The 13,678-nt window shown below is 42.2% G+C and overlaps 1 protein-coding gene across 1 annotated transcript in view; it reads right to left on the minus strand.

Moving 5' to 3' along the window:
• Nucleotides 1-13,678, minus strand: part of GLDC (glycine decarboxylase) — a 50,959-nt gene that overhangs the window by 4,932 nt on the left and 32,349 nt on the right. Inside the window, exons 13-20 of the mRNA XM_061629509.1 lie at nt 13,101-13,185; nt 12,977-13,018; nt 11,927-12,069; nt 11,042-11,117; nt 8,363-8,488; nt 2,460-2,609; nt 1,713-1,825; nt 745-883 (exon numbers count right to left, since the gene is read on the minus strand). Coding sequence (XP_061485493.1) covers nt 745-883; nt 1,713-1,825; nt 2,460-2,609; nt 8,363-8,488; nt 11,042-11,117; nt 11,927-12,069; nt 12,977-13,018; nt 13,101-13,185 — 874 coding nt within the window. The remainder of the gene's footprint in view (nt 1-744; nt 884-1,712; nt 1,826-2,459; nt 2,610-8,362; nt 8,489-11,041; nt 11,118-11,926; nt 12,070-12,976; nt 13,019-13,100; nt 13,186-13,678) is intronic.

Raw genomic sequence — 13,678 nt, forward strand, 5'->3', positions numbered from 1 at the left:
AGGCGCATGAAGCTGCCTTGCACCAGGTCAGACCATTGGTCCATCCAGCCTAGCATTGTCTTCTCTGACCTGCAGCAGCTCTCCTGCAGATGTCTTTCCCATCACCTATGACCTGATTCTTTCAACTGGAGATACAGGGATTGAGCCTGGGATGTTCTGCATCTTAATTTTAGCCCCTTCCCCAGCATGGAATATTTCCAGAATGAACATAACTGGGCAACTTTACAACTTTAGCTAGTCAGATTGTGTGAGTAAACATGACTAACACCCCTGAATTTTCATTGTCAAGTTTCCAGAATTTGATGCACTGGGGAAATGTATTGGTTTGAATCCAGAGTCATATAAACAGAAGGTTGCTTATGCAATGGATGCTTCCCACCCCATCTTTTCCATTGCAGCCCGCTGCACGCACACCCACCCAAATGCCACTCTGGAGAATCAGGAAACCCTCCAGAAGAGCATGAGAGATGATGCATGGGGAATTAGTGAAAATCCATTAGAGCATCTTGCCTGATTGGCACTCCCAATTTTCACCCTACTACATCTCCCTGCACCACATCCAAGTCACTGACCACCAGCCCTCTGGAATGGCCTTTGTAGGGACCTGCAGTGGGGAGCAGCTGTGAAAGCTCCATCACTCAGATTTCTAGGTGCTTACAATTAGAATCATACACAGGTGCTATACTATTGGTGTGTGAAAATGTTGCAGTGGGGATGGGGGAGGCATCACACACACAAAAATACCTTGATGTAAGCCCAGGAAATAGGCAATATAGCACTGGATCCCCAAGGGGCAGCACTGATTGTTCCCAATGGACTGGAATCCTTATGTTGTAATGCAATGACAGGGTGGCTAGGCAGGAAGGGAGCCAAATGCTTCTTCCTAAAATGGAACAAAAAAGAGTTTATAAATTAAACTCCTCTTCCACTGCATCATCATCATCATCATTTTAAAACTAGTTTAAATGTTTTAGAAAAGCATGTTAACATTAGTCCCATATCCAAGGAAAATGTTCCACTTAAATACATTCAATCCCACTATGAACTCCAAAAATAAAACGAAGGTTCTTTAAATGAACAAAACAATCCTTACCAAACCTTCATAAGCTCTTAAACAGGGTGTAGCTTTCCATCTTTGTATCCATAAACAGTCATCATTAGTCAATTCTTAAGAAAAAGAATGGAAATGGACTACCTTCAAGTCGATCCCGACTTATGGTGACCCCATGAATAGGGTTTTCATGGTAAGCAGTATTCAGAGGGGGCTTACCATTGCCTCCCTCTGAGGCTGAGAGGCAGTGACTGGCCCAAGGTCACCCAGTGAGCTTCATGGCTGTGTGGGGATTCGAACCCTGGTCTCCCAGGTCGTAGTCCAGCACCTTAACCACTACACCACACTGGCTCTCGTCCAGTTCTTAAGAAGGGACAGCAAATTATTTTGGCCCCCAGAACATGAATGCAACCAATCCCTGAGAATGCTAGTATCAGTCTACAAAAGGAGTGCAAGCATAAGCAATGCTTTCAGGATGGCTTGTCAGGAGTGACCCATTATGTCTACTTAGCCCAGAAATTTCCATGGAGCAGGTACAGGTACAGACTGTACTGCCTATTCCATATCAATATCGCTCTCCCTTTTTTAACAGCACTGGATCTCTTAAAGTACAAAACTGAAGAGAGAGAAAATGCTCTTGTCGCAAGAGCCAGTTACTAACACTCCAATCGGTCCCATTCCAGGTCCTCCTCCTCCATGAGGAATGCAAAAAGTTTTGTGAAGGTTTAAATGAGAGACATCTGACCCATAGTCTCCAGGACGGCACAGGCCAACCTATCAGAGAAATAAAATGAAAAGTTTCAAATACAAAAGCCAAGGGTTTAAGGGGACAAATAAGTGAGTCAAATACATGTCCATTTAGGATTTCAAAATTAAGTCTGGTAATGAAAAAAATAGATTAATATTTTGCTATGTTTTGTTTTTTTAAAGATCAATCAACAATTATTAATAAAAACACCCACTTTAAATTTAAGTATATTAAAAGTTGAAAATAACCATGAATGTGAATTTCAATGTCTCTCTTTTTTTTTTACCTATATGAATGAAAATTCTAAAGCCACATTTTGTGGAAAGCCCAGAGAAGAGATCCATTATTATTGTTGTTGTTGTGTAATAACAAGATTCATAGTGTGATGCATTGACTTAAGCCCAGTCAATTGTTATGCATTGTTAAAACTGTACAAAAAGAGCACTTTTTTAAAAGTGCGATCAGAAGATTCAGTGAGAAACATGATTCAGGGGCTAGAATGTTGGGTTTGAAAGTGACAAATCTCTGCTCACCTATGAAAATCACCCGATGAAACTGCAACCAGCCCCCAGAAGTTCAAACCCACCACTTGCAGTTCTTACTAATTTGGGTGTGGGGAAATCTATATTAACACAAAGAGCTTGTAAACCCGTTTCCCACCTGAGCATTCATATTTGCTCCATCTAGGTAAACTTGGCCTCCATGTTTGTGAATCAAGTCACACACATCGCTAATACCCTCTTCAAAGACACCATTAGTGGATGGGTATGTGATCATGATAGCTGCTAGGTTTTCCTTGTGCTTATCCACCTTCAGAAATGAGAAAAATGAAAAAAAAATGTGAAAGGTCAGGGAAATCAAAGCATTTACCGTCTTTCCCCACATGTCAGGGGAAAAACGGACAGAGTGTCCTGACTAAGAGAAACAGCATGCTTCACTGACTCTGCTGTTTGATGTACCAAACACTCAGTAGATTGCAGTTGTTTATAATCTGCTTTCTTGTTCTCTACTTACTACTCAAATAGTATGCTAGTAAAGTGCGGAAAAACCATAAAAAACACACGACAGAGCTGATTCTCAAAATAAGATAGTTACAAATGTAACAAATAAAGCTATGTATTTCAGTTTTGTTTAACATTTTGGCTAATAAGGCTAAATATATTTTTCCACTGTGTTATACAGCATGGATTTTTTGCATTCCGCAATATTAAATTGAAAATACCCCCATGCCATTATAATGTTCCCATAAACTCATTTCAAAACAAAACTTACAAAACATATAGTCCTGAACTCAGAAACATTTGCTTAACATGGCGATACACAAAACAATCAGACAGAATCGAGAGTGCAGAGTGTAAAACAAGGGGAAAAATCCAGACCACTGTTGGACCTTTTTCAGTCAGTGGTCTCATAATTTGTTGAAATTAATTAAAAATCAGCCATGTGCACAGAGTACCTGTAATCCTAATACTGACCTTGCCCCATACTCTGCAGTTTAAAAGTTAAAAAAATGCATCGCTGATTTTTAATTAATTTAAGAAATTTAACATTGACGTCTATTACTGCATCAGGCATGCTCAGTAAGAACCGTCAGTGTTCTAAAAGCCAGACTCACAGCAGTATGGCTTGGCTAATCAGGGGGCCACACCCATGCCAGACCTTTATTTCATTTTAGACAGTTCTGGCTTCCCCTAAAGAATCCTAGGAAGCATAGTATGTGGAGGGTGCTGAGAGTTGTTAGGAAACTTCTGTTCCCTTGACAGAGCTCCAGTGGCCAGAGTGGTTTAACAATCAGCCCCTCTTCTGTGGATTGTAGCTCTGTGAGGGGAACAGGACATCTTCTAGAAACTGTCAGCATCCTTAACAAACTCCACTTCCTAGGATTCTTTGGGGGAAGCCATGAAATAAAGGTCTGGTGTGGATGTGGCCAGTCACAGCTTTGGTTAAATCTGGGTGGGAGGCTAAATGTGCCTGTTGTAGAATAAAAAAAGTGGGGGAAACCCTGGAAAAACAATGATATTTTTATTTTATTTATTTATTATTTAATTTATATCCTGCCCTTCCTCCCAGCAGGAGCCCAGGGTGCCAAACAAAAGCTGTAAAAACACTTTAAAACATCATAAAAACAGACCTTAAAATACATTAAAACAAAACAGCTTTAAAAACATTCTTTAAAAGAGCTTTAAAAACATCTTAAATAAAAAGGGTTAAAAAAAAGCATTGTTTAGGGGGGAAAGGTTTTTTTAAAAAAATATTAAAATCAATTCCAACACAAACGCAGACTGGGATAGGTCTTAACTTAAAAGGCTTGTTGAAAGAGGAAAGTCTTCAATAGGCGCTGAAAAGATAACAGAGATGGAGCCTGCCTAATATTTAAGGGGAGGGAATACCACAGGGTAGGTGCCACCACACTAAAGGTCCGTTTCCTATGTTGTGCAGAACGGACCTCCTGATAAGATGGTATCTGCAGGAGGCCCTCACCTTCAGAGCACAGTTATTGACTGGGTATATAAGGGGTAGGACGGTCTTTCAGGTATCCTGGTCCCAAGCTGTATAGGGCTTTGTACACCAGAACTAGAACCTTGAACTTGGCCCGGTAGCAAATGGGCAGCCAGTGCAATTCTTTCAGCAGCAGGGTGACATGTTGGCAATACCCTGCCCCAGTGAGCAGTCTCGCCGCCGCATTTTGCACCAGCTGCAACTTCCGGATCAACCTCAAGGGCAGCCCCACATAGAGCGCATTACAGTAATCCAGTCTGGAGGTTACCAGTGTGTGCACAACAGTGGTCAGGCTATTCTAGTCCAGAAACGGCCACAGCTGTCTTATCAGCCGAAGCTAGTAAAAGGCACTCCTAGCCACGGAGGTCACTTGGGCCTCTAGCAACAAAGATGGATCCAGGAGCACCCCCAGACTATGGACCTGCTCTTTCAGAGGGAGTACGACCTCATCCAAAGCAGGCAACTGACCAATTATCTGAACTCGGGAACCACCAACCCACAGCGCCTCCGTCTTGCAGGGATTCAGATTCAGTTTATTGGCCCTCATCCAGCCACCACCGAGTCCAGGCAGAGGTCCAGGGCATGCACGGCCTCTCCCGATTCAGATGTTGTGGAGAAATAGAGCTGGGTATCGTCAGCATACTGCTGACACCTCACCCCAAAGCTCCTGATGACTGCTCCCAAGGGCTTCATATAGATGTTAAACAGCATGGGGGACAAGATGGTACCCTGCGGCACCCCACAGCACAACAACAGCGACCTTGGAGATAGGATTGGAACCACTGTAAAACAGTGCCTCCAGTACCCATCTCACCAAGTCGGCCCAGAAGGATACCATGGTCAATGATATCAAAAGCCGCTGAGAGATCAAGTAAGAATAACAGGGTCACACTCTGCCTGTCCTTCTCCCGATAAAGGTCATCCATGAGGGCGACCAAGGCCGATTCAGTCCCATAACCAGGCCTGAACCCGGACTGGGATGGGTCAAGATAATCTGTTTCATCCAAGAGTACTTGCAATTGCTGCGCCACAATCCTCTCAATCACCTTCCCTAAAAAGGGGATATTTGCAACTGGTTGGTATTTGTCACAAACCAATGGGTCCAGGGTGGGCTTTTTCAGGAGTGGTCAGTTCATCACCTATTTCAAGGAGGCTGGAACCACTCCCTCCTGCAATGATGCGTTGACCACACTCTGGATCCACTCCGTCAAACCCCCTCGGCAAGCTTTAATAAGCCAAGAAGGGCAAGGGTCGAGAGGACACATTACTGGCCGCATCATCGCAAGCACCTTGTCTAGGTCATCAGGCTGCATCAACTGAAACCGTTCCCAAGAAGTTGCAGCAGAAGTTGCACTGGATACCTCATTGGGGACTACAGTAGATGTGGAGGGGGCATCAAGACTGCTACAGAGGCGAGCAACTTTACCCTCAAAGTGCAAACAATTCACAGCGGGCCTCCGAAGGGTCTAAGACTCCATTTCCTGGAGTTGATGTCAACAGAATCCTGACAATACGGAAAAGCTCCACTGGATAGCTATTGGGGATGCGATGGAGGCAGAGAAGGGGGCCTTCTTCACCGCCCTCACCGCAACACAGTAGGCAGAGTTATGATGTTTTACTCGTGCCCGATCAGCCTCACAGCACATCTTTCGCCACTTGCGCTCTAGCCGTCGTCCAGCCTGTTTCATTGCCCTCAGCTCGCTGGTGTACCAAGGTGCAAAACGGGTTCCACAATGCCGAAGAGGGCGCTCGGGGGCAACCATGTCCAGAGCCTGATGTGCCTCGCTGTTCCACAGCATGACAAAGGCTTCAACAGGGTCACCTGCTCTATCTACTGGGAACTCCCCCTGGGCATTCAGGAATCCTGTGGATGCCGTTAGGCTCCGGGGGCAGACCATCTTAATCTATCCACCACCATATTGTTCACAATGTTTTCCTTTAGGAAAGGAAAGGGGCTTTCCCTCTGCACAGTGCCCACCCACCCAATCTCCTCCCCTCCCTTCCCCCTCCTGCTTCCCTCCCCCCTCCTCCCCCTGCCCCTCCCCCAGGTCAGTTTCACTTTTCCTAATCATGACGGTACAGGAGTAAATCCCATTGAACTCAAAAAGCATGCAAATGATCAAAGCTGCCCTCCCTTTCTCCTCCTCTTCCTTCCTTTGCCCCTCCCTCCCCATTCCCTTCCAATCTCCTCCCCTTTCCTGTCCCCTCCCCCCTCCTCCTCAGTCACTTTCAACTATTCTAAGCATGATTGCACGAGAATAAATCCTATTGAACTCAATAAGCATGCAAATGATCAGACCTGCCTTCCCCTCCCCCTCTCTCCTTTCCTCCTCCTCCCGTGCCCACTTCAGCCCTCCCTCCCTCTTCTCCTCCTCTTCCGTGGACAGTTTCACCTATCCTAAGCATGGTTGCACAGGAATAAATTCCACTGAACTCAATAAGCATGTAAATGATCAAACCTGCCCTACTCCTCCCCCCTGCTCCCACCCCCTCCTCTCCTCCCTGCTCCTCCCCTACCCCTGCCCTTCCTCCTCCCTTCCCCATCCCACTATGGTCAGTTTCACCTATCCTAAGCATGATTGCAAGGGGGTAAATCCCACTGAACTCAATAAGCATGCCAATGATCAGTCCATTCTCAGCAAATTTGCACAGGATCCCATTTCTTACCTCCCGGATTAAAAAGCAGAGAAATTCACTAACAGGCAAAACAACCCTTGCAGTTTAAGAATGTACCTATAGCCAACAGATGTTTCTATCAAACTTTAAAAAGCAGGGAAATTGGGCAGCTACAGTGAATGCGCCTGGGTAGCAGCAGACCTCTCTGAGCAATTCCTCTCTGAAAATTTGTCAACATGCAAATACAGTTTGGGTGGACTTTCACAGTCCAATCCACTTCCTGTGTAGCTTGGAAGAATTTGGTAATGTGTGCCTCTGAGCATATGGTGAGTGCTGGCAACACCTACAATCTGCCAAAATAACAGAAGCAAGACATGTGCTATGCTGATCTTGTTTTAGCAGGGAGGAAGCAACAACATTAAGACAGTTCATATAGTTCAGATAGTCACTTTAAATGTGTTTGATTTACTTTGCAATTTTAGTGAAGTTTCCAATAGTAAATCATTTTCTTTTGCTTCTGTTTCTGTGAATATGTGAAGTACAGCAACACTTTGCAAAATATACACTAAAAAAACTCCAAAAAACGTTGTGGAATAATGGCACTGATTATTCTGCAGAATAGTCTCCAAGGGACATGAGGAGTGTCTCAGTTTGCACAAGATAAAACAGTGGGAAGCGAAATATATTCTTGTGTATTTCTGTGCTCTGTATTTTTGATTTACCATGCCCACCTTTCCTTAAGTGGAGTGGTTTAAGCATAGCAGGCTGAAAACATGCATCTTGGGCAGGTCAAGTTTGTTTTTTCCAACAGCAATTTATTGTAATCAGTCTAATGTTACAGCAAATTGCATTTTCAGATTCAGCTGTTAATGCACCCAAAATAGAAATAGAACATAACCTCCAGTTTGAAACACAAAAGGCTGTCTTCACCATCATATGACACTGACCAATAGAAAGGCTTTGAAATTAGTGAAAATAAATTTGACACAGATTTCTAGGATGAATAATGAGAAAAATATAATTTTCTAGGTTAGATTCTCTGTAGAAACAGTAGTAACACAGAAAAGAAGCAAACTTAGAACACCCACAAACATACAAAAATGTAATTCTCCATCTTTGGAGATGGCAGGTGTTGCCACCACTCATCATATGCTCGAAGGCATGTTACCAAATTCTTCCAAGCTACACAGGAAGTGGATTGGACTGTGAAAGACCAGCCCAAATTGTGTTTGCATTTTTACAAATTTTTAGGAGAGGAGGTCAGGTCTCCTGCTCCCCTGGTGCATTCACTATAGCTGCCCGTACCTGTTGGCTATAGGTACGTTCTTAAATGGCAAGGGTTTTTTTTGCCTATTAGTGAATAATTTTTTCTACCCACTGAAAATAAAGAGACATTAACTGAAGCTTATAAGAATGTATTAAAAACAAGGGCAACATACTGTACGTACCATAGCCTTTAGATGACCAACATCAATGCTTCCATTTTTATCTACTTCCACTGGCTGAATCTTCATCCCTGCCATCTGAGCACTTGCTGGGTTGGTACCATGTGCAGATTTAGGAATAAGACAAACCTTAAGGGCGGAACAAGTAAGTTGAAAGAATGTCAACCTTCCACAAGCCAAGTACAGACACATTTGCAGTCCTCTGAGCTCTCTTCAGACATTCAGTATAAACACATGAAGAGACGGGGGAACATGTAAGAACTCTGCCCCCTCAGTGAAGCTGAACTCCCTAGCCAATGCAGTCAATGGTGCTAGTCTGAAGGGAGTTGCCTTACTACTTGTGGGAGATAGTAAGCACAAAACAGCTGCCCTTTTGACAATGGTGTTTCATAATCCCACAAAAGCAACAGGAAAAACAGAACTGCAATAAAGTTGACTATTACCAGCTCCCATCTTCATTTTATTGATTGAGAAAAACAAAAACAAATGCCCTATTGCTGCATAGCTTTGAGCAACTATACAGAGTAAACAGCAAATGTTTATCTGCTTTTGAATTTCCTGTCAGGTGCATTGGGAGATGAGTGGGGGGGAAGCAAGAGGCATGGTCAAAGGATCCCAGTTATGAATTTCAATTAACAATACTTATCTAATCCCAACACGAAAGCCTGCTGGCTGCCCCAGAGAAGTTTTGAAAAATCATGGTATCTAGGGTCAGCCCCTGGCATGCCTTTTCTTCTAATCTCAATTCTACTTTAATGTCGCTAATGAGCTAGCTCCTGGATTTCCACAGTGAACCTCCTAATGTGTGCCTAGCTGGTCGCCAGATACAAGAGAAAATGGCTTTGTAAGAACTTTCATGGACTGGCAAATTACTGAAGAACAAAAAATAAAAGAACAACTACATTCTGTATACCTGTGCTATGCTTTGATGCTACACTAAGAGTATTCACAAATGCAGGATTCAAATTCAGGATTCACAGATTTTGGCTGGCTTTGATAGCCAGCCAAAACTTGTGATCACCTCTGACCATGCTCATCTCTGATGGAGGACTGATCATCAGGAGGCACTCAGAAACATAGAGAAGTCTCTGAAGCCAAGCACTGCTGCAGTTCTGAACCCCTGTCATGCAGGAGAAAATAGTTCCTGTAGTTACAGTGAGCTTTGAGAGCACTCAAAAGTAGCAGAGCAAACACTAAACTGCTTCCTGTGTCCAAGAGTCTTCAAAAGCTCAGTCCCATCTCTCAGTTTGGGCTGGAACAGGAACCACAAATACCCTTGCCAGAATAAAATGGCTGCTACCCACAATGGCTATGGTTCTGCCTCCACTGTTGAAGGCAAGATGCCTCTGAATGCCAGTTTCTGGGAATCACAAGTGGAAAGAGTGTTGTTGCACTCAGGTCCTGCTTGTGGGCTTCCCATAGGCATCTGATTGGCCACTGTGAGAACAGGATGCTGGACTAGATGAATCATTGCCTGATCAAGCAGGTTCTTCTTAAAAAATATGCTCACCACTGGCCAGAACTATTATGGACCCCTGGCTAATTGTCCCTATACCCTAACAGTAAGGCTTTACGTATTGCACATGTGCATGGAATTGCTGCAGCATGGAACCAGGGCTTGGAAAGTTCATTTTTAAAAGGAACTAGTTCGAGTTCAACTTGTCATGAGAAGAACTAAGGCCCTATCATGTAAAAGTAGTATCAAAGCACTCTGAATAGTCATGGCTTCCCCCAAAGAATCCTGGGAACTGTAGTGTGTAAAGGGTCCTGAGAGGACATTCCTGTTCCTCTCACAGAGCTACAATCCCCAGAGTTCCTTGCCTGTTAAACTACTCTGAGAATTATAGCTCTGTGAGGAAAAATTATTTTCTTTGGGAGAAGCCATGGCTATTTAAAGTGGTATTATAGTGCTTTAAAGGATCCTCAGCAATCTTTTTTCAGCATTCAGAATGTTACAGGCTGCTGTGCTGAGGTGTGAAATATACTTAAGACAATTCAGAAAGCATCCATACACACACACAGTGGAATGTGAATTGTGTAATTTATTTTCCCCAAAAATTAGGATCTTTAAGCTTAAAGGCCCAAAGAGTATAAAGAGTAAAAACTCACTGAAGAGAATGAACTTGAACTAGAAATTGTAAAGTTCTTCTCCAAAAGAACTTAAGTCATGTTCAGTTCAACCAGCAAATACTTTCAGGTGTAATTTAGAGACTGTTAAACCAAACTAGTTCATTCCAAGCAATGTGTGGAACATAAAATATGGTTCATATCGATCCCTTTGTTCCATCTATTTGCCCTGTAAAGTGAAACCATAAGTTTTACTATTTGGTATGCAGTTTTGCATAATAAAACTATTGACTAAAACAAATGCTGTTCAGTGCCAATAAGAGACACTTATTTGTGGTATTTATGTTATCCTTACAAAATGGCGCATACTACAGAATGACACTTGAGCTTGCCAAGGAAAGATGCTTAGAATGAATGAATTAATCTCTTGGTTGAAAGGTGAGTAGATGAAAATATAAGCAAAGGAGCTCTTGTGCATGCAAACAGGCATATACCCAGTCCCCAAAGCATACTTTCAGCACAGCCAAACTAACATTGAAAACAAGCCCCATTCCTGAGCATGAGCAGAGGTGTGCAGGATTGTCAGTTCAGGAGTTAAAAATCTTTTTCACTTACACTTCTGTGCCATTCTCCTTTTGAATTTAAATAAGCCTTGATTGCAGCAAGTCCAGCATATTCTCCTTGAGCTCCGCTGCAAGACCACAAAGCTTATTATAATATATGTGTCCGAGTACATCAGCTCAGCAACCAGTCTTCAAAATCTTACTAATTAAGTCAGTTTATTTATAAAGGACAAATGCTATTAAGGTATACATTTTGGACTGTGCACACACATACTGTCAAGCTGAAATATACACACAGAGAAAATAAATATGAAATATAATCTCTAATTAGTTCATCATGCAAGTTAATCCATTAGGGCAAGAGATGAATAGATCTTCTGCTAAATGGTTGGTTTTTTGCTTTTCCTGAGAAAGTCAAGAAAGGCGAAAGGTGCTGGGATGTTCAGTTAACCAGCATGTTCTAGCAATGTTGTTGCAGAATGGTCACCCATTCCTGACACAGCCCTTTTACACCTTTAGTAGTGAGCAATTTGGCCAGTAAAGCTTCTCCCATCACAGGATTTCTGCAGTGAGGAAAACTCTGCCATTGAGAGGAAGTGACCAAATTGGTGTTGTTTTGTACAAATTCTCCAAATTATATGCATCTGTAGAAGACAGCAAGTGGCTACTGAAATCAGAAGCTCTGTCCATCAAAGATAAAGACACTAATAATTTCCAGCACCTCAGCCCAAACCTTTCATTCTTGAACTGCCTATTTCATCACATTTACACATGTCATTTTCCACATATAATTGTGTACATGCAATGGGCGTGCTTTTTCCAGCATGGAACGGATATCTGGGTAGGAAAATGAATGCGTGAAAGAGCCCTTAGAAAAAGTGAGAAATATTTTTTAGCCTGTCTAAGAAATAGTGGGCCACTGCAAGATTGCTCCTACCTGTTTGGTTGAAAGGAAATTTTGTCATATCCTGTGATCTCACACAGATCCTTCTCAAGTTCCCTGAAAAGCTGCTGGTATCCTTGAGCCTGATCTAGAGGTACAAAGGGGTGAATATTTGCAAATTCCTTCCATGTAATAGGCTGCAGAAAAGAAAAGAAAAACACGCATGAGAAGGAAAATGAAGACCTCTTGGTTGAAGTGTTTACATACACAAATTATAGGATACTTATGAGATGTGACTCTTAGCTTTCCATAAGATTAGGACTGGTTGAATGTTACACAAAACACCATTTGAATTTGGTTATCAACTAGTTTTCTTTGTTTCAAAATCCCCCAAATAAAATACCATTAAAATAATCAGTATATATTTTCTCTCTGTATTATAGAACTGATTTATTTTGCTGAACAGTACTGAAAATGAAATCATCTAGAAAGTTTTATGAAATAAAGCAAACATTAGATACAGCCAGTGTGGTGTAGTGGTTAGAGTGTGGGACTACAACCTGGGAGACCAGGGTTCGAATCCCCACACAGCCATGAAGCTTACTGGGTGGGCCAGTCGCTGCCTCTCAGCCTCAGAGGAAGGCAATGGTAAACCACCTCTGAATACCATTTACCATGAAAACCCTATTCATAGGGTGGCCATAAGTTAGGATCGACTTGAAGGCAGTCCATTTCCACTTTTATTAATGTATGAATTTAAATAAGATTCTGTGTCCAAGTAATCTTAAAATTCATTCTACAATCACTTTCTTGCTTATTGGAAGTGATACATAGTGGGAGCATCTAGTGGGTGGTTCTGTGATTTAAAATTTAATTTCAAAACTCCCATATGCCTGAAGTGACTGGGCCATTCACAAGACTACCTCCACAAGAGTCTCAGCAAGAGAGGATTTGGAAAGATTTCTTCCCGAGGAGAAGAAAGCTTGTGTGAATCTACCCCAAATACTTTGGGTTTTCTTAACATTCATATTAAATTCTAGTCAGGGGCTGTTGTTTGATTTGTGTCTCAGAAAAAAAATTAATAAATATGTCAGAAAAGCTTACTGTAAGTTCCGATGAACTATTCAACTTCATTGTACAGGATCCCTGAGGGGGGAAAAATGTAGTCAGTTGATTTCATCCAAGGAGATCAGCAACTACCAATTTTTCCTCTTAAAGTTATACCTACCAAAGGAATCATGCTGTGAACTAGGGAAATATCTTTGTTTTCTAATCTTTTCATATACCGGACAATATTTGTTTCAGAGTGATAGCTGGAGACACAAAATGTTACATTAGCAAACCAGTTAACTACACAAGCCATACAATACATTTGTCCCAATAGCACTGTTTCACATACACAATTTCAAACCACTGGACCTTTCCTATTTCCACCCCACCTATAATTTTCATATTTGTCTCCAAATTGAGGTGATGTTTTCCTCACACAATTCATTCAGTATGAATATAAAAAAACAGCAGCAAAAATCATAAAACTTGTGGTACAATGATTCATCCAGATTTCAACTTCAACGTGCAGATGCACAGGCTACATTTGCCTGTCACACTAAGACAAATCATGGGTCAGTGCAAACACACTGGCTCCTGAAAAGAAGATTGCAGCCACTTTGCTTCTCTCTTGGCTTTTTAGGTCAGCATGGTGCAGCAGCTAAACCAAAGTCTGACTTAGGGCTCGTCCAAACGACTGTTTAATCAGCGATATGATTGCTTTGTGTCTTCATTAATTTTCCATGGTCCATACGACAT

This window comes from Rhineura floridana, chromosome 1, assembly GCF_030035675.1.
Source record: "Rhineura floridana isolate rRhiFlo1 chromosome 1, rRhiFlo1.hap2, whole genome shotgun sequence".
NCBI lineage: Eukaryota > Metazoa > Chordata > Lepidosauria > Squamata > Rhineuridae > Rhineura > Rhineura floridana.